General features: G+C 45.8%; 1 protein-coding gene across 1 annotated transcript in view; it reads right to left on the bottom strand.

Moving 5' to 3' along the window:
• CXCL12 (C-X-C motif chemokine ligand 12) overlaps positions 1 to 20,402 on the bottom strand; it is a 79,819-nt gene extending 59,417 nt beyond the window's left edge. Inside the window, exon 1 of the mRNA XM_078642768.1 lies at positions 20,244 to 20,402. Coding sequence (XP_078498894.1) covers positions 20,244 to 20,304 — 61 coding nt within the window. The 5' untranslated portion in view covers positions 20,305 to 20,402. The remainder of the gene's footprint in view (positions 1 to 20,243) is intronic.
• Positions 20,403 to 21,188: the final 786 nt, after the last annotated feature.

Below are 21,188 nucleotides of genomic sequence, written 5' to 3'. Positions count from 1 at the left end.
GTTGAAGTTGTGTGCTAGCAGTACTTGGGAGGGGTGGGGAGTCCATGACGGGCATACTCAGCCTTCTGGGGAGGGGGATACAGGTGCATGATGGGGGTGCGGCACGCAGGAGTGCGATGGCTGGAGATGCTGGAGGAGGTTGAAAGAGAAGTGAGGAAGCGAATGCTATAAGGGAAGAGGTCGCTGAGTGAATCGAGAATGAGTAACTGGAGTGTGGGAGTGGATGATAGATGAAAGACATGAGGTTGGGGATTGGTAATTGTTTACTGATGTTATGTTTAAGTTTGGTTGGCAACCCTGTCCTAATAAAATGGCCTTTTACGCTAACAGCATGGAGTGGTTATTACGTGATTCGAAGGTGCGCCAGTGTGTCAATCACTGCACTGCATGACAAGAAAAGTAAATGTATGCTGCGATTATTGAAATACGTGCTGAGCTTCAATTAGTTAGTATCAATTAACGTTCAGAGTCCAATGGCACTTTAAACCCTTCCTTTTCCCGACCAAGCCCTTAACCGGTATTCTCTACCACTGATCACAATATATTGTCTCCTTTCTCATTCCCGTTGTATCCTTTTGTTCTTAAACCACCTCTCACCAACCTCTCTTTATCTCTTGCTTTCACGGTTCTTGCTTTTAAACTCCATCCCTTTACCCTGCGTTCCGTTCTCGGCTTTTTTTTCTGCAATTTGATCTGTTCTATCCCTGCTCTCATCATGGTTTCTCCATTATTTTTTGTCGACCGTTTCGCTCCCTCTCCAGTTTTTCTCTTGCTATAATCAAGCACACACTGTTCTCCGCTCTCTGTCCTTGCCCTCTCTCTCCTCTCAGCACTTTCACTCAGTTTCACTCCTTTAGCAACATTCTACCCCATTGTCCACTCCTCCTTTCAGCGTTTCGTTGTGTTATGCAGTATGTTCCTGTACTCCTTCCTGCTCTCCTTTCTCGGTTTCTGCACCCTTTTTATTGCTGTCCTTCTCCACTTCCCACCCTCCCATTTCTCTTGCTTTTATCCAGCAGCAACCCCCCCCAATCCTCTTTTCTATTTCACTCACATTGAGAGGGAGTGAAATATTCCCCCCTCCCCTCCCGTTTCGTCCTCGCTGCACCCTCGGTTCCCTTGCCCTCTCCCCTTCCTACCCCTGCCCCGTTCACACTCTGCTCAGTTTCCTACCCCGCCCTGCTCCCTTTTCTGTCAACCCCCCAACTCACATTTGCGCTCCTTCCTCGCCAGCTCTCTCTTCCTCTCTCTTTAACTCAGTAAAGTATTATTGGCCCCATCTCACGGGAGAGTTTTGCCAAAAGAAATACTTCAATTACCTCAAAGAACAAACTTTTCCACGGTTTGTAAATATCTGTACAGCAGTCAGTAGTATTCTTATGTTATGCTGTAATGTTCCCTTTCACCATGTCCCTAGCTGCTCAGCCAGTGTGAGTGTTCTATGTAGAATGTTGACGTGAGTGACATGAGCGGAATGTTTGGGCGCTTGGTGTGTGAGTGTTGTCAGTTGGAAGATGGGCTGAGCAGCTAGCTGGCGGCTCCTGGTAGGGCTTGCTGTAACTTCTACTTATGGACTTAATAAATCACATTAAACTTAACTCGGCTACGTCTACTATGTCATCTGAACATGTGGGGCCAGCCCACTACATTTTGACGATGAGGATGGGAAACGAACCCAAGCATTCTCTTTTCAGATGTTATATCCCTGCCTACGGGATGGGAGTGGGTCTTAGTCCCATGTAATACAAGATTTGAAAGATATATTATTGTCTACGGGTGTTCATGGAAGACAATTTCTATGGACTGGAATCTAGAGAATGCTAAAGTGATTCTGGTATTTTACTGACCTCTGATGGTTGTTTTCTATCAAGACAGTTAAATAGATGCAGCTGCCAGAAAAATTATAAAAAAAGAAAGTCCCTCAGCAGAAAGCAATTCTGGTATTTTACTGACCTCTGCTGGTCGTGTTCTATAAAGACAGTTAAATAGAGGCAGTTGAACAAAAAAAATCCCTAAGCGGAAGCAGACAAGTCCTAGAGCCGATCTCCAGAGTCTACAAAGTACATACACATATAAATATATACTTTATTATATACTAAAGTATATACAAGAGGTCTCGAATGCTCGAACTAAAAATGTCCCAAATGTGAGGTTATATATTCTTTGGACTGATGTCAACCCCACCCAGGCGGGCAACTAGAGCCAAATTTCGGGGGGAGGGGCTGGAAAATATTTCGGGGGGGAGCTTATTCTTCCACCACAGACAAAGTGGCTGTAAGAAGGGGTGAACACACAACAAAAGCCTCTTTTACAAGTAAATGGTCTTTTAAAGACCTGTTAAGTACTCGGGTGCGGCTGCAATTTGATGCTTGCCAGCACGCGAAGCTGTCTCCCCCCGGGCTGACACACACGACTGGGGGGGGGGGCTGAAGCCCTGTGAGCCCAATGGGTGTTGCGCGCCTGACCCCACTCATAATTTTCCACAAGAACCACTTCCTGATGCTCTGGAAACGTCCTCAGTGCCCCAGAATGCTGTTTGTCTGCTCTCCCCGTGCTAGAAATGCCAGTTAGGCTAGCACCATAGTCATTGAATGCCACCCATTGAAGTTGCTACTTGCGACTGGGTAGCACATTGCATTCCTCTCTCATTCTCTCCCTCCCCTCTTTCCATCTCCTCCGCAGATGTTAATGGTTGTAAGGCTTGCACCTGCTTGCATTGTGTAGACAAGCATATGCGGAAAGGATTTTATTTTCGTAGTAAGTGGTTACGTCTATGCAGCAAGGGCAAACGCCTGTGGGGAGATATGGGTGTTTAGTGATTGCATAAGCCTGTTTATAGAGTGGGTATGGCTGGGAAACTGTACTCTGAGTAAGTTATATCATCCTGGGACATAAATGGTTGTTTATTGAGCTTTAAGTTTGCATAGTGAGATGTGAATGTGTGGTGACTATGCTTCCACTGCAAGTAGGAACTCGCCTAAGCAAATCTTAAAGTCAATATCAAAGAGTTACACTTAGTCTACACTTCACATGTTGCACTCTGTCTCACAACAGAGGCTACTAATGGTTTCCTCCCTGTGTCTCTAGGCCCCTAAAGTAGCAGAAATGAGATGTGGCCTCACGTGTACTGTGTGCATGCATCATAAGGTACTATGATAAGTCAATAACACACAGTATGTGAAAACTTCGATAATGTGAGGAGCACTTCATAAGCAGCTGCTGGCAGATGGTATGTATTGGCCTTACTACTATAATACTTCCCTAAAAAGTGTAGTGGTCTTCTACTCTGGGCATTGTAAAGAGTGAAAACAACTTTGAGCGATCTGGCTCTCTCATTGCATGATGTGTGCAACACATGTATGTAAGCTCCTCAAATACATTGCACCTCATTTAGGCAGAGTGTGGTGACCACTGGTCTCACACGTGGTGCCTTTTTGGGATAAGGGGGGTATAAGACCTGTGCCCTAAGGCAGACCAGAAAAGTCTGAGAAGGTGAGGCCTTTAACTCGTTCCGTGCTCACGTCGGTCAACGGCCGACGCGAGCACTACCTCCCTGGTGCTGCGCACAACCATTGGCCGGCGCAGCCCCACCCACCCTTTAGAACGCCCGCACCGCAGCGGAATGTTCACCACAGTAAACGGGTTAAGGGACAGGGCTTTGACCCCATCACCACATAAACAACCATGGAGGGCACAGTACTTACTGCTCTGTCTGAGTCGATCCCCACCTACCCCCACCAAAACAATAGGCTCCTGAGGTGGTGGTGTAAGCGGGAGATGTTATAAAACCCTTGATGGACATCAGGTACCCAAAGTCTTCAAACGTGCCAGAAACATGCTCTCAGCGTAGAGTTTACAGCTCCCTTTACGAAGACCAAGTGATATTGTCTCTTCATCGGGGGACCACGTGAAGAGAGTCAACGTTGCGTGATACTTGGTGGCACTGTATGAGTAGGCATCAGGGTCGGCCAGACTTATAGGGCAATCAGACAGTGCCCATTGGCTGGTCTGACAGGTCAGTGTGTGGGCTGCTTTTTGGCTGTTTGTAGGCATGTTATGGTCTGTTTGGCAAGTTTTTACTGTTAATTTCCCCAATAATGAAGCAAACATTGCCTGCAGCAAGCTCAAATCCATGCAGTCTTCCATGCTTTGCAAAACACAGAGCAGTTCGGACTGGACTGTTCCCATGAGGCACAGAGTCAGACTGATTTGCATATGCCATGTCTGAACTGGGGTGGCAGAGTGGGCTAAAGAACGGTGATGGATTAAACCCAGATCTTTTGACTGGGTGTGAGTGTTTGATTGGTTCAGATGCTCCGTCAATCACCACCCCCTTTTGTACCTCTTTGCAAAACACAGAGAGCATGCTTTTACAAGTTCAAAACTGCCCCAATTTGCAAACATGGGCCACTTTCAGCTATGTGATTCACTAAGGGCCATTTTTATTTTGGTGCCCGGGCCTCTTTTCTGTCCCAGTCTGAACCTGGAAGGCAGTTTCCCTCGTTTGCTCCTTTCCTCCTCAGCACCCAGAGACAGCAGCACAACAGCATTGCTCACAATAACATTTCTCTTACCATCTGTTATTTAGTCAGTTGGCGAGGTGTTTGTTCACAATAGTTAAAAGTAGTGTGATATTTTCCCTTCATCTTCCTCTTTTTAAACATATGAGGCTTTTTCGGTTATGAACATTGCGATTTGTGTTTATTAAAGATTCATAACTTGCATTATTTTTCACAAGTGTGGGCTGCTGGGATTCAGCTTTACTTTTGAAAAGGAGATTAGTCCCTCAAACGTGAATTTCGACACTGGCACATTTTCTGCAGTGGTTTAGTAAGAGGTGTGAGAAATTTGGGTAATTTTCTTTTGCACAATTGGATGAAAGGTTGGCAAAATTACAAGAAATTGCATGTAATTATGCAAAATCCAAAACGGATATTTGACGCTGTATTTTAGCTTAAAAAAAGTGTGGATGAATTTCACTCTAAAAAAAAGTGCAAAAAGCAGTTGATCTCTGTTGTCCGTCTAGTTTCCATGTATTTATGGTAAATTTTTACAGCAAGGAGCACATTCGCCGTAAATTGCTGGCACGAGCAGCGTGTAACTGCACGGTGTGAAGTTATTGCATACTTTTGTTGATTTTGCTTAACAAAACTAATGCAAAATCAGCAAAATTATGCTAGTTACACAGGCATGCTGCTCATTTTTATCATGGCCTAGTTTAAGTAAAATGTCAATGCTATCCTTGAATTTTTTGGATGTTTTTTTTTACAGAATTTTTTTATTTTGTATTTAATAAAAACGACTTATTGTATACTCAGCAGACTTGTCTGCATTTTTTTAGAGGGAGGAAGAGATACAAACTCTCTGGAGGACCGCAGTCTACCAGCCATGGACACTTTTCGCCCACCATGGTCAGCTGATGCTGCATCAATGGTGCCGTCAGGCCGTACTGGGAATCCAAAGCAGCTCTTGCAAATTTGTCGGACCAGTCGGGCAGCAGGGGGCTGTGTTAAAGCACTGCTGCTTTTGTTACTGGGGGCTGATATTGCAGCACCACTGGAAAACTCACCCCTAGTAATAAAGCCAGCACCAACCGGTGCAAAACCGGCCCCCACCTCTCCAGCCTCCCGGGGAACACTCAATGCCCGCTACGGCCAGTCCGGCCCTGGGAGCCTTTCTGAAGATTAATGAGCCCACTAATTGATGATGATACTGGTAAACCTATATGTGAGGCCTGCTTCTGGTATCACTGGTGTTGTCATCTTCACTGATTCCATTTGTAATGTAAACATCAAAGAGTTTTTGTAGTTACATCTCCATTCTGATCTGAATGGCCAACATTTCGCTCATTTTGTGTCCTTAGCTTATTTATAAATGTATTTATTTGTTTGAAGCTTTGTGTAGGGATAACTGTTGCCTCTTGGAGGAGGAGGGGCAGTGGTTTGTGCCAAGCACAGCTATGGGAAATCTAACCACCTTCTTCCACAAAAAGAAGGCTTCTGAGCCTGCTGCTGACGTCCTGGGGATTTTTGAATCCTGCAATGGATGTCAATTGAGAACAAACTTCAACTATGAGATGGAAACATACTCTGTAAATATGACTGGATTGGCCCTAGTGGGCACCAGGCGTTTTCCCAGTGGGCTGAAAGGGTGGGGGTCTGTTTTGGAATCGTGGGGGTCGGTTTTGTTACCGGGGACCGGTTTTGCAGCAGTGATACAATATCGGGATTCTGCAACACAAGCAGGTGTGGTGCTTCTCACTAGCACCCCCTCACCCTCCCCCCTCCCCCCAACTCCTGGGGCCAGTCGAGCACATTGCCAGCGATGGTTGTTTTTCCCAGTCCGGCCGTGTCAATACACTGTGTGATATCAGCTCATCACCGGGAGATTGCATGATGGGCGCTTATATGGTGTCACATCGGGTTACACCATGTGAGCTGGAAGGTCTGAAACCTCACACTGTGTGAGCGTTACAAAGAGGCTCTTTCGCCTGCTCTCTACCATCTTCAGTAAATGGTAGAGACTGAAAGAGATCACTAGGTGGTTTGTTTAGCCTGCCACAGAGGAGGGTGGCAGGAAGATGCAGTAGGCTTTTGCTTAGTGTAGGCTTAGTGGAAATGTAGTATAGAGGAGGAAAGAGGCATGAGGGGGAAGACTAGATGGCTTAAGCGTTCAGCAACCCTGGCTTAGGGCAATGCTTGCAGCAGGTTTCTAGGGCAAGTTTCTCACTGGGTTGTGCATAAAAACACGAAAAGTCCTCTTTTGTTACAAGATATTGACTGAAGGTCTAGACAGGACTCGGGAGCAGAGAGCCCCGTCCATGCTCTCATCTATAACGAAGGAGCTGGGAAGTGTACTGAACTGACACCACTGTAAGGGGATGTATGACATTACAACGCATGCTTTTATATCGCATGCCTTTACAACGCGGTATTTACAACGAATACCTTTACAACGCATAATGCTTTTGGGCGCTGGATAGTGAATAGTTTAATTTACTATTCCAACTCCAGTCCCCGTGGATAGTAGGGAAGGTGTTGGATAGTACATTAAACCTATTCCCTATCCTAGAGCGCCCCCCAGCGCAATGCGTTGTAATGGTTTGCGTTGTAAAAGTTGCGTTCTGAAGGCACTGCGTGGTAAAAGTTGCGTTGTAAAGGTTGTTCACCCTGTAAGGCCACATACTGTACCATTCTAACAATGAGATAGCCAAGCCCGTAGCCTAGCAAGTGTGTCATGGGCCCTTCTGTAAGGAAGGAAATTGGCCCCACGGCTGCTGTTTGTATTATAAAATGCAGCAATAATCAGGGTTCGGCTGACTTCTCATGTCTCCGGTGTCACTGCACCTGCTGCAACAATGGAAACTGCACCCCTGTACCAAGAGGAGAGAGAGAAGTTCATATTACCCCTGCATCCCTCTCACACATCAGTTCAAATATTCAAGGCAGTGTGCCTCAATTGAGGTATTTTGCATTGATAGAAGCAACAGGCCTCATTTGCAAACTTTTGTTGAATTGTGACTTCTAATTCAGAGAATCAGGATCTGTGGACATTTTAACCCTCAGGTCGAACCTGTGCTGTGGAAAATCCAGCAGTAAGATGATTTGTCTGTAGTTCTAAGAGAACAGAGGTTGTATGTCAGAACATTGCCTCACTAATATTGAGATACCGTAATATCACAGGCAAAAAATGAGAACACAAATATTGATAAGGTAAGTGTATATAGGTAAATATAGGCTTACCATTTTTAAATACACATCTAAATAGATTATTACCACCATGGAAAAGTATGCCAGTCTTCACCAGTGGAAGGAAGTCAGAAGTTCCCGCCTTTCGATAGTGGGTAAGGAAGGCCAAAACCAGACCGTTCGATTGGATGGAGGAGGGAAGTTTTCCACAGGGAATCATATTGTTCAGATGGAGAAAAAAAGTAAAATAAAAAAAATGGGGATATACGGAGTTCACCAGGATGATTAGAGAAAACGGTCATCCATGAGTAGAATCCCTAGGAACACGCGCAGAGATTAGAAAAAGAGTACCTGTGCAAATCTATGACTTGCGTACGCTACCATGCACAACACTAATGGATCTTTATGAAATCCTGAAAAGTCCGCAGTTTCTGGAAGTCACTGGAGCAAAACTAAGAGGCATCGATTTCCGATGTTTTTCTATTACAGTCTCTCCAATTTGTAACACTTCCCGTCAGTCATGTCAAATCCATCCAATGGCAAACTTGTAGCACTAACGACCTGTCTGTGTTTAATCAATCTATGTACATGACCCTGCAGGCTCTCTGTAACCAAGAATTTCTCTTGGAAACGCCATATTAAGTGCTTTGCTGCACTCACGGCCAGACCTGTGCTTTATAACATACACCTAATAAAATCAAACATAAATACACAAATTAAAGCATGGCTGCCACTCAGTTTGGCACTAATGATGCAATGTTCTTGGAATGTGGCATGCTTAGCAGTTCCATGACATACCACATGCCAGCAAGAGGGCTTCATTTAATTATGTTCAACTTATAAACAATTCATTTCATAGTAACACCTCACACTTTCTGATACATGTTCCTATCAACTTTAACTTGAGTGTTCCGTATGGGCTCATACCTACTAAACATGTGTGTTTAGAATTCCACAACAATTAGTACACATGTGCCAAAGAAAAAAAGCACAAAAGTGAAGGCTTGGCTCTAACTGTGAACAGTTCACTGATGCATTTGCACTTTTGTTTGGTTTGCCCTAAAGGTGTGTATGACAGTTTTAAAAGGTATACTCTAATTGTCTGCAGACTAATGAACAACCACCATGAATCAGTGAATTTTGTCCCAGTTTGAAGAGTGTACTAATCCTACTGCAGCTGTTAACTTAATGCATTTTTATTCCAAACAATGTGTGTAAAATATCAAATTGATGGGTACGCTATTTCAAAGTCATTAGTAAATCAAAATTTGTATCAGGCTTAATGGAAAGTAACGGGTCAAAATATAGAATTCCGGATGCATTTAGATGTTCACGTTTTTGGCCGCAGAATGTTCCTTAGACGCTACAACATAGATCTCATAAGTATTTTTAAATTCCAATATAGATAGCTGCGTCATATTTATAAACTGACTGTCATTTGTCACTTTACAGACTTGCTTTGGGTTGGTTTTAACAATGTTGGGCAAGTCTCCTAATGATCCACGGTCTGAAGTCCTAAAACCAGCATTTGTGATAATCGTAGCTCTAAATAAAAATAGAGTCACTCTGGGGTCCAGCCTGCAAGCCAGATCATGTCTCCCTTTTGTGTCGTTCTTGGCTAACTTATGTCGGAAAGGTGGACAACGCCCAGAAACTGGTTAACATAGCAGGTTTTCTTTCGGGTAGACAGGAAAATAATGTTTTGGGTTAAATATCCATTGACGTTTGGAAGGGAACAGTGCAATTACCCATTAACATGAGATGAAATAGTACTCCCCACTTTTGTTAATGGGACAATAGTACCACTTAAATTAAGCAACTTAAATTGGTCAATCTTAGGCAATTTATTGGGAAAAATTGGTGGGAGATGAAGGTTTAACCCATTTGCTGTCCTTTACAATTATTTTTCAATTTCTGTCTTGTACAGGATTTTAGTTGGTCAAAGATGTTAGTGATATCAATATCAGTGACAAATGTAAGCCTAATTTGGAAATAAGAAAACTAAAATCATTAGTTGAAAATGCTACCTTTTACATGATTGTGAAGTAGTCCACAGGAAGGTCATTAATTTCACTATATTTTCTACATTGGACAGGATTTTCTAACATGCAAGAGATGTTTATTGAGTGGACTTCTGATACACATTTCCACAATGTGTTCAGTACTAGAACGTTTCTGGTGGGATATTTGTAGTTTGTTTTATTATATTACTATCTTGGCTAAAGTTAAAATGCGTGCTAAAAATAGTGGAAATTAAGTGATGAACTTTTGATGATACGTTCTATTGAGGTGGCAAACTTTCAAATACTGAGAAGCTGGAGAAATCAAAAACCTCGAGTTGAACATCTGGAGGAACAAGGGGGCAGATTTACAAGCCCCTTGCGCCACTTTTCCGTTATTTTTCCCATGTTAAAAATGACGCAAAAGTGGCTCAAGGGGCTTGTAAATCTGCCCCAAGGTTTGTAACCATGCTATTATTGTGAGAGATTTATACAGACTGCTGCTCACTGAAACTGAACTTGATTTTTGAAATCTTTTCACCTTAAGCTGTAAAAAGTTGATATTATAGTATATGATTTGCATGGTATCTGTTTCATTTTGTCCCCCTATATTGCTTGTATATGACATATTTGTAAATAATGAAACAGTAAAATGTACATAACCAAATACCTATTGATCTACCTTGAGCGCTACAATCAATTATTTATAATTCATAACTTTATTCGAAGTTTGCCACACTCGATGGAATTTGACCCAGATGTAATTTGACTCATTGCTTACGTTTAGCATAACTAATTACTCTTTAAAATGTCAGCATGTTGCTAATTGTAGAAAATGTTGCAAGATGTATAAAGTGTGACTTTGATTTCAATACCATGCTATGGGCCTACAGATTTGGATAGGGATTCAGATCCAAGTTTTGGCTTTCAGCAACCCAAAAACAGTGAAGGAGTTCTGCCTAAGTGACACCTGAGACAATTCTGAATGAATAAAAGAGCACCCAGTCCTCTGATAGGCACACATACAATTTGCTGCTGCAGAGAAATTATGCTTCTGGAAACTATGCCAGGCCCTAAAGTGCTGGGGAGGTTCTCTAACACCTACATATTTGTGCTAATATATTTTGAAAGTGTACCTATAAAATACATTATTTAGCATCATTAAAAAATCTTGGTGAGTAAAAATGCCAAAGAAAACGGATGTATGACGTTACAATGCAGGCTATTACAACGCCTGCCTTTACAATGTGGTTTTTACATCGCATACCATTACAACGCATAGCGCTTTTGGGTGCTGGATAGTGAATAGTTTAATTTACTATTCCAACTCCAGTCCCCGTGGACACTAGGGAAGGTTATTGGATAGTAAATTAACCTATTCCCTATCCTAGAGCGCCCCCCAGCGCAATGCGTTGTAATAGTTTGCGTTGTAATGACCGCATTGTAATGGTAGTGCGTTGTAAAAGTTTCGTTGTAAGTGATGTTTACCAAGAAAACTGTTCCCCCTGCCCTTGCCAATATCTACTTACACTCAGCAATTCAATACAATTCAGGTATTTAAATATTTTCTATATGGCAGCAAATGAGATGTTACAGTTTGCATTAACCAACCACAGGGCACAATTCAAATGTTCTGTAAATGTCAGCAAAACCCTTAAATGGCATTATTGGCCAATAATACTTTTTATCCGTTTTGTGAACTTTCCAATGAATTACATCTATGAATCATTGGCATTACAGCATCATTGTTATTTGAGAGATGTAGTTCCAAGACATGATGACACAGTGAATTAAGATTTTTTAAACAACTGCAAATTGAGCAATAACTATATGTAGACTTTTTAATCTTCAGGTCAAGTACAGAGAAGAAACCCAGGCGTTCCTTTTACAAATTTCCCTTTTATGCAGCGGTGAACACTGTTGGTGCCAGAGAGCTGGATCCAATCCATGCCAAATGTTCATGATGTACACATAAAAAAATGTATATACACAGGAGGACGCAAAGCGAAATATTGTACATTTGTCAGTAGTAATCCTGAAAATATGACCAAATCTGGCCCCTTGGACCTATGTTGAATAACCACTTCAATCAAAGCTTCTTCATACTAAAGTACCCCAACGGGTCATTGTGAGTGTGGTCAAGGTAAGGTTGAAGCAATTTAATAAATATTCTGGGGTCCCTTTCTGCTCAAGGATTTCCCTACTTATTTAATTCCAGGGTGACCTTTCCACACTGGGGCGGCCACCACAGCCTGAATAACCCCTGCACCGAGAGGGGTCGGGAAATCCAAACAGATGGTTTGTGTAGCATCAGAGAGAAAAGGGCACGCTGTTAATGTCTACACATGATGGGATCTGAGAGCAAGCGATCAGGGTAAATTGATACTTGTATAGCGCACTACTCACCCGCAAGGGTCTCAAGGCGCTTGTACGAATACCGCTGTGGAACCCATCCTGGCTTTCCCTGTGAGGTGTCCACTCCTGGGCACTCCCAAGGTGGAGGCCAGGCATCCTTAGCGTTGTGGGGGCCGTTGTGGAGATTAAGCAAGCTATTGCCCAGAGTTGCAGAGTGGGACTCCATGATTGGAATAGGCACCTAGGTGAGAATTATCAGGTCCGAGGAATTTTTGAGCTCAAGACCCGCCGAGGCGGGGAATTGAACCCTGGTCCCGGGCTAGACCTCTGCATCAGGGTCTGCCGCTCTAACCATTGAGCCACACTTCTCCACACAGGGTGTGTCTGAAAGTTTGGAAACGGTGTGTTAGATATGCATGACCATAAACTTCGTAGTACGATCTATAACTGTTGATTTTCTCGCCAAAAAAACTACCTGAAACAGATCAAAAGGTTATCAAAAATATGGCGACTCAGATTCCTGCGCACCATATAACCTTTTTGGGAAAGTTTGACTGATCATCTAAAATTTGCTTACTTGTGTATTTGGGTGTTAAATGGTTACTAGTATGGTGAACTCTATTCGCAGACACTATCACCAGGTGTAAACATTGCAATACCATCTCAAAATGTACTGTATTGTACCACTTAATTTGCCCTTTCGTGCTGCATAATTGGTTAAACCCTGTCACATAATATGGCTTTGCCTCCCTCTGCTGTATAATTCCAGTGGCCCTGTCAGTAAATCAGCCTGAAACAGGGACGTTAACGTTGGTTGTTTACGTGAACAGTGTAGGGCGCTCCATGCCGTCATACAAACCATCACTACATTAATTAGTATACTTAACTTAAATGAACATTTACACAAAGTCAATGGTCACACAAATAGTGCCTTGAGCATGGGTTTAATTTACATTAACTGGAGAGAGTTGCCTGAAACACAATGACAAATGTCGAGGTAAAGTGAAAGGTGTCGACGCTGCCTCCAGTCAGAAGTACTGGATGGAAAGGGGAAGAAGGCGGGAAGGGTGTCAACGGCTCGAGGCAGTAGGCCGCGTGCCCCCTGCGTGGAAATACCACAGAGTACAAACTGTCTCTGCCCGTATGCACGGCCCTGCCCCTCCCCGGTCACGGGGACGCTTGTTGTGACAGCAGGCGTCAGGCTGAGGGCAGTGCAGTGCTGTGTTTATCACGAGCCGGTGTCAGTATCACACGGGCACGCGCTCTCCAGCGCCGACGTCTCACGGAACAAGATGGACGTGTAGGCAGCCATGTTTATCAAACTTTGTAGTGATTCGTCTCAGCGCACCTATTTGTTGTGCAGATCGTGTACCTTGTTTACAATGCACCAATATATCAGAATCGAGTGAGCGCAAACTGACGCGCAAGGACATTACTGTGAACTGCGATGAGGATGTTCAATTTATAAATTAAGAGAACATTGCGCCAATTTTGCGTCATTTTTAACATTGGAAAAGTGGCCTACGGGTGGCGGAAGGGGCTTGTAAATAAGCCCCATTATGTTTAATGTACGACCGAAGTAAAAACATTTACAGCACAAAAATAATGTTCCAACCGGGCACTAGAAGGGTGTTTGCATCTAATTATTCACAAGGCAGGTGTTGTGTACCCGCTGTGCCATTCCACTGACCATTAGGCTTCCTTACGATGACTTGTAAAAGAAAGCGCACAGTTCGGGAACGTAGGGCCACTTCTTGTCAAGAATTCAGCAAGAAGAGCGAATACAAAGATCTCTCTTCGTATGTTGTGAGTTACGATTAATAGTATTAGTATAGCGGCTTACCTATTGCCTTCAGGAGTAGTAGGTATTAAGGGCGCCTTTTTATATTATTATTATTTTTGCGGATTTGTGGTCGGTATGGTTACTCGTTTTATCTGTAGTCGGTCCCTCTGCCGAGCTTTAATTTCTGGTACGAGGACACTCCGTGTATCTCGTGCAGAATAAGAAGAGCGTGCACCTATGGGGGGAGGGGAGGAGGGGTCGCTGCACCTATAGACCGATGCCTGTCCCGGCGGGGACCGAAGTGCCCGCCTGGTCTGACAACTCATGGCACACCCCTCCTCCCCCTTACTCCCTACTCGGGTTTTGGTGGTCAACCTGTCGGGGGCACCGCGGCCTGTGGAATAGAAACACCGGCTAAGCAGATGTGCCCTATGCAATGGGGCACTAGACTTCTCGAAGCACTAGCACTGTACCCAGTGGTATGGAGGCACTAGACCTGAAAGCACTGTGCCCTGATGAATGGAGATAACCGCTCCCTGGAATGGGAGGCACGTACCCAGTGACACTGGGGCGTGGCTGGGGCACAGTGCTCTTTTGAAAGAAGGCGCTATGCAGTCGGGGTTGGAGTGATTGCGTGCCCTGCCGATGAGAGGCACTGTGAAAATGGGGGGCACTGTGCAGTGTGGAATGGGGCGGCTGTAACTTTGGCGCGGGGGTGGGCTGTGTCCTGTTGGAAGGGGACACCTTTCCCTGCTTGCTTGTGCAATGGTGTAATATAAGGAATGTTCGGCACACAATGCCACGATGCAACATAATATGTGTTCATAGCATAGTTCAAAAGCACAACATTATTGATTTTTTAAACTGAATTGAAAAAGGCAAAGCGGCCTAAATGTAGTTTATTACAATAAGAAATGTTTACTCAAATTATAAAACGCCCGTTCTGTGCCTATTAGCAGCAGTACACATTTCTGGGCACAAAGATGCATACAAATAATTACTTTAATTTCAAAAAGAATAAAAATCGCAAATTATTAGCAATCAAGAAAAAATATTTTTCCCAACACCTACTGTCAATACTCAAGTTTGCTGTGCCCGCAAAGGCCCATTGCAAGGAAGATTTGCCTGTGCACCCATGAATGTAACACCCATAGTGAATTACATATCCATATCCTTATCAAAAATGTCTCCAAATTTAAAGACACACCCTAACTAAAAAGTAAAGTTAGCAACTTTGTAGTGCAGCACATCACGCAAATATACAATGATAACCTTTAACCTACCTAAGGTAACATGTGTAAGTCACTGCCCTATTCCTTAATAAAGTTACCATTTACTCAATTACGAAAACCATGAAAAATATATATGTACCCATGTGCCCTGGATAGAAATGTAAACATGTGCGGTGCTATGGGTGGGGGTGATCCTGTCTGCAGCTTGATCCCAATCTGTCTGCAGCCCCCCAGTGCCGGGCCCCTCTCCCCTGCGCCCAGCTGGCCTTCCTAGCCGCCAATGCTAATGATATTTTGGGTTTCTTCTGGCCTTTCTTATGGAGATGAGCGCGAAATTACCAGCATCAATTAGATGGCCGGACAAAGGCGGCGTAAATAAATGCACCCCCAACCCCTCAGGTTTCAGGCTCCTGCTTCAGGCGGGAGATCTAAATCTTCACTCTGGGATGGAGGTGACCTCCCCCAGGTGCGCGAGGATCGTTTCAGGAGGGAGCAAGAGGGCAGAGATGATGGGGCGGGGGCGAAGGGGAGGATTGCTTAGCAGCAGATGCGGATGGGAGGGCGGGGTTGCTACTTCTTGAACCCTGCTCTGCACACCTGCAGGCAGGTGGGATTTATAGGCCACACTCCATCAGTGCGTAGCGTGCTCAGTTCGTTGCCTGTTCGCAATACACGTCTGCGTAATTGTGCACGGAATCCACGCTGACATTTCATGTAGGAAAAGCCCCTTGAACAGTAAACCCACTGGAAGTAAAGCCACAACTCCTAGTGATTCACGTGATCAGGGCTATCTTCCCAGCGCCTGTCTCAGGGCAACAGCCGCAGGGCGCCTTCAAGGCACTCTAAGAAGTTGAGCGCACACACCGGAGATGCGCCCCACTCCCCAGGATCTGAGGGGTGTGGGTGTGCGGCGAGCACTCACTTCTTCCTATGGGCGCCCACATCTTGCTGTGATGGCGCTGGGAGGAACGAGTAACATAGCGCCTAATTCTTAGAGGAAAGACCCTTCCCCGAATTGAGGACTGACTTCGGATGCCGAGGATCAAAGGAATTGCACCTTGTCGCCACTGGTGTTGGAACAATTTCCAGAATGAGGATGCTGCCACCAATGTTGCATCGGAGAAATCACGTGGAGTGTGAATAATCCAAGCCTGACACAAACAATAAGTATAACATAGAAACACCCCCTATTCAGCGAGTGGCAGGAATGTAGTATGTAGCCACGGTGCACTTTGGAGAATACTGTTGCAAAAATATCACTAAAACTTGGTGTAGTAGCACACTGTTATTTACAGAACGCACATTTTCCATGGAAGTGGCTAGTAAATTTCCAGACATCCAGTTCTACTGGTAAAATGATATAGCGCACATACGTGAAAAACAGGTTTCAGTGAGTATTTATCATTTGTGCATCACCAAGTAAGGTGTCTTGATCTAATTAAAATCTTTGTTCCCATTACAGTTCCGAAACACAGATGTGCTTTACTTGCGGCAAATGCATTTTGAAATATTTGTACAGCTTATTCACAGGTATTTACATTTTGGTTGTGCTAGAAACAAAAACAACCTGCAGCCTTACTTTCACACTCTATACCTCAGCAAGATTGCCCCATATCAGTTTACAAAATTCCCACTATGCAGTCAGAGAAAGAAGAGTGAACACCAACCTCGATTTTACAAGTATAAGCAACAATTTTACAGAAGATATACCTGACATGAACCCTGTCTTTAGACGCATTGAAAATTCGATTAAAAAAACAAAAATGTTTAAAGGAATCTCTCCCCCCTGAATTCTATCTGCAGTCTTCCGCAACTCAGCTACCAGTTTCCACACTGGTCCTCTGTTGGAGTGTCTCACTGACCCTTCCCCAACCCCGGGGCCTACTTAATTCTTCCCGGGGTCCTGCAACACTCTCCTGGGACCTCTCACTACTCTCCGCCCTGAACTCTCTTCTCTGGGCGCCTCGCCTCTACTCCTATCTTAGTCCCACTCCGACCTCTCCTCCGTGGTCCGTGCTCTTCCCGCGTGCCCACATTCATGGTGGCGCACTAGACAGGACCTTCCCTCTCCCCAGCACTGCTGCACTCTCTCGTGGGACATTCGCTCTCCCCCAGCACTGCTGCACTCTCTCCTGGGACCTTCGCTCTCCCCCAGCACTGCTGCACTCATGGGACCTTCCCTCTCCCCCAGCACTGCTGCACTCAGGGGACCTTCACTCTCCCCCAGCACTGCTGCACTCTCTCCTGGGACCTTCCCTCTCCCCCAGCACTGCTGCACTCTCTCCTGGGACCTTCCCTCTCCCCAGCACTGCTGCACTCTCTCGTGGGACATTCGCTCTCCCCCAGCACTGCTGCACTCTCTCCTGGGACCTTCGCTCTCCCCCAGCACTGCTGCACTCATGGGACCTTCCCTCTCCCCCAGCACTGCTGCACTCTCTCCTGGGACCTTCCCTCTCCCCCAGCACTGCTGCACTCAGGGGACCTTCACTCTCCCCCAGCACTGCTGCACTCTCTCCTGGGACCTTCCCTCTCCCCCAGCACTGCTGCACTCTCTCCTGGGACCTTCACTCTCCCCCAGCACTGCTGCACTCTCTCCTGGGACCTTCCCTCTCCCCCAGCACTGCTGCACTCTCTCCCGGGACCTTCCCTCTCCCCCATGTCCTCGCTGCACACACTCCCCGGGCCCCGGAGCTCTCTGCAGCCTGCAGGGTTCGGTTCCCTACATTCTCCGGGACACGGCGAGCGGGCCGAGCTCTGCTTTTCACTGTCTCTAATGCCCTGTTTCTAATTACCCATAAATTAGGTTCAGGTTTTCGGCTCTGCGGCCAGAAATGCTTTGTGAAAAAGCTTCAGACATTTGGCTTCATCCACACGTTGCTTTCCATCCTGTTCTGTGCACAAGACCCGGGCTCAGCGCGCGACTGCTGAGGCCGCTGCAGCGGGCCTGGGGGTGCGGGGCTTTCTCGACACTTCTGCACGGCAGCAATGGTCGTGTGCAATGCTACAGTCTGCAGTGCTTCACTATCTGTGCAGAATTACAGTCGTTGTGCACTCCTCAAGTCATTGTGCAAAGCTGCAGTGCAGTCACTCAAAAGTGCAACAGACACTTTGCAGTGTAACAGTCAATGTGCAGTGCCAAAGTCATTGTGCAATGCTGCGGTCAATGTGCACTGCCGCATTCACTCAATATTGCAATTGTCATTTTTTGCAGTGTTACAACTGATGTGCAGTGCTACTGCTTAAGTCACTGTGCAATGCTACAATCGGTGCACACTGCTAAACTTTGGGCATCGGTGTAGAAACAACAACGCACAATACTAACGTCACTGTGCAGTGCTAATTACAACATGCAGTGTTGTACTCTATGTGCAGTATTGCAATGAGAGCACAAGGAGCGCCACATAGAGCTTACCTGTCACTGTGCACTTTCATACATCATACAGTGTTACGATTAGTAATGGAAATTCAGCCTCACTCAATTCGCTGGAAGGTAACACATGCATTCAGCGTGTAACCACACAGACAGTGTGAACTTCAAGCGAATGTGATCTACAAAGAGTGCAGTGCTACTGGAGGTGGGCAGTGGTAGTCAGTCTGCACTGCTAGGCACAACACTTCAGTCAATCTGCAGTGCTATGGAACGGACTCTTGCTACGCCAACGTGCAGTGCAACAATCAGTAGCAAATATATTGCATTCAGTTAACAGTGCCACAGGCACACAGTGTCACAGACAACAAACTGTGTTGCAGGCAGTGTGCATTGATGCACAATAGTGTTGGCAACTTGCAGTGCAACAGGAAAGACGCAGTGTCCCATTTACAGTTTAGTGCCACAAATAGTTTTACTGCTGCACAGAGTGCAGTGCTACAACCGACATACAGTGCTACACTGATGCACAATGCCAAATGTAGTGTGCAGTTGTGCTGCCAATAATCTTCAATACGGTCAGTCTGCACTGTCAAAGTCAACAGACACTGCTGGGCTATGTGCAGTGTGACATTCAGCGTGCAGTGCTCTAATCGTTCTACAGTGGTACAGCAAAGCCACAGCCAGTGCACAGTACTACCTTGGGATGCAGTGTTAAAGCCAGCCTATGCTGGTCTAGACGCAGAGCCGCTGCCAGTGCGCCACACTGCATCCAGTGCACAGTATTAATGCGCCGTGTTACGTTAGACATGCAGTGCCAAAGTTGATGAAAAATACTGCACTGGGTGCACATTGCTCGAGTCTTGTCCAGCGAAACAGCCAGTACTTCTTACTGCAATCCGTGCCACAGGTGGGTCACTGGCCAGGACTCGGCGTAGTCCAAGGACATCTCCAGAAATCGACCTCGGATTAACTAAAGTGGTACATTCTAGACTAGAATCACATCTTCCACCCGAGTGCCAAGGCGCTATCCATTCTACAGCGGAATACCACAAAAAGGTACCTTTTACATAGGTGAACCACAATGCGGCGTCTTTTATTCCACAGCCCACTGACACATACATTTTTCAGCACCAGAAGATTCTATATTTTACATAAGGTATATTTTGTAGAGGCTTTACAATACATATTGTTTTTTTTATTCGCTGTATAAAGACCTTTCGAAGTGCACTCTTTTTTTCCAAAGTAAGTTTTTTCCAAAGTAAGTTTTATATTATTTAAAGCCGTTTCTAAACAGATACATCAAACACTAAGAAAAAAAACGCTAACACCCCCTGCCGAGGTTTGGTAGAGAAAGTAGGCTTTTTCTTTCCTCACAAAATCCACTCCTTGTCCAAAACTGCATTTGTTCCTTCTATTTCTCCTTTGAGACCAACAGGCTGCAGATGGCTGAAAACTTCCATTGTGTTTCCAAACTAGTCGATGGAGAGGAAATTACAATTTTCGTCCGTTTCCCCCTCGCGCAGCTCCCACATCGCACCTCTACTGGCTGCACTTAAAACCGTAACATTTTTGGGCTACAATCGTTGTAAAAAGACAGTGGCTGAGAGGCGGTATTCTAGAAAATACGACAAATGCCCCACCAACCGCGAACTCAGTGAAAGTTGCGACTAGAACCAGAAGAAGCATTACACCGCCCCCCTCTCGAGCTGGACTTGCGGTGAGAAAGTGTGTGAGCGCACCCAAATTCCCTTTCCTGTGGAAGTTAACTGGATGTGCCCAAGAGCAGCCTGGCATCTGCGCCGCGCCGGGACTCACCTTCTGAGAGGCAGACGGCGGCCAGCAGCAGGCTCAGCAGGGCCAGGGCTCGCGCGTCCATGGTGGTCGCTGGTGGTGCACGGTGTGATCTGTAGCAGGGTAGCTGTGCTCTGAGTGAGGGGCCGTGCGGGGCTCTGAAGACCTTCCTCCGGGGGAGGGGCCGCCTGATTTATCACCGCTGGCATGTTATTACATCCTTCCTCTATTACAGCCTGCTGCGGGGAGGCCGCTGCACCGTCTGCCAGGGATTGGGGGAGCGGGGCACGCTCCTAGAGTGGGCGGGGCAGCTCGGAGTGGTTCTCAGCGCTGCAAGGCACGCAGCTCTAGGCGCACACTTTGAAAGTGAACAGCTTGTGTGGCACCCGATGGTTGGAGACAGACATTCTATACACAGCCCTGGAAGACACACAGCTCCCTGCTCTAGGCACACTTCCCTTGGAGATACACAGACGCGGAAGAGGGGAGAACACACAGCTGTGGGAGTCTAGCAGAAACCCAACACTCAGAGGAAACCAGCTCCTTTCATTCTTCTCTGGGTGGTACCCCGCACGTTGGTGCTGCTGCTGCCATTGGGAAACTCGCGTAAACCAGAACACAGGCTTCTAGGCACACATGCCTGAGAGGTACACACAGCTGTGGGAGGTGAACGCTCCATAGTTTTCCAGAAGCGATGGAAAGCGCAGCTGACGCACAGCTCTAAGAGGCCGGCATCCCTGGGAGGTGCACAGCTCTGGAAGCTCAGGTATTAAACCTAAACAAGCCGTGGATATTGGATATAGAGCGCTGGCATGTTCGTAGTGCTAGACGACAAGTACTGGAGTCCGACCGAGCCACGTCTTCAAAGTGCACCGATCTTAGAGGCGTACAACTGCATCGGCGCGCCGATGGGGCGGCGCACAGCTCCTTGTGCTCAATTTAGATGGCACGGGTCCTGGGTGCGCACTG

The sequence above is a fragment of the Lissotriton helveticus genome, chromosome 5_1 (assembly GCF_964261635.1).
Source record: "Lissotriton helveticus chromosome 5_1, aLisHel1.1, whole genome shotgun sequence".
Classification (NCBI taxonomy): Eukaryota; Metazoa; Chordata; class Amphibia; order Caudata; family Salamandridae; genus Lissotriton; species Lissotriton helveticus.
This window is presented reverse-complemented; position numbering and strand designations above follow the sequence as displayed.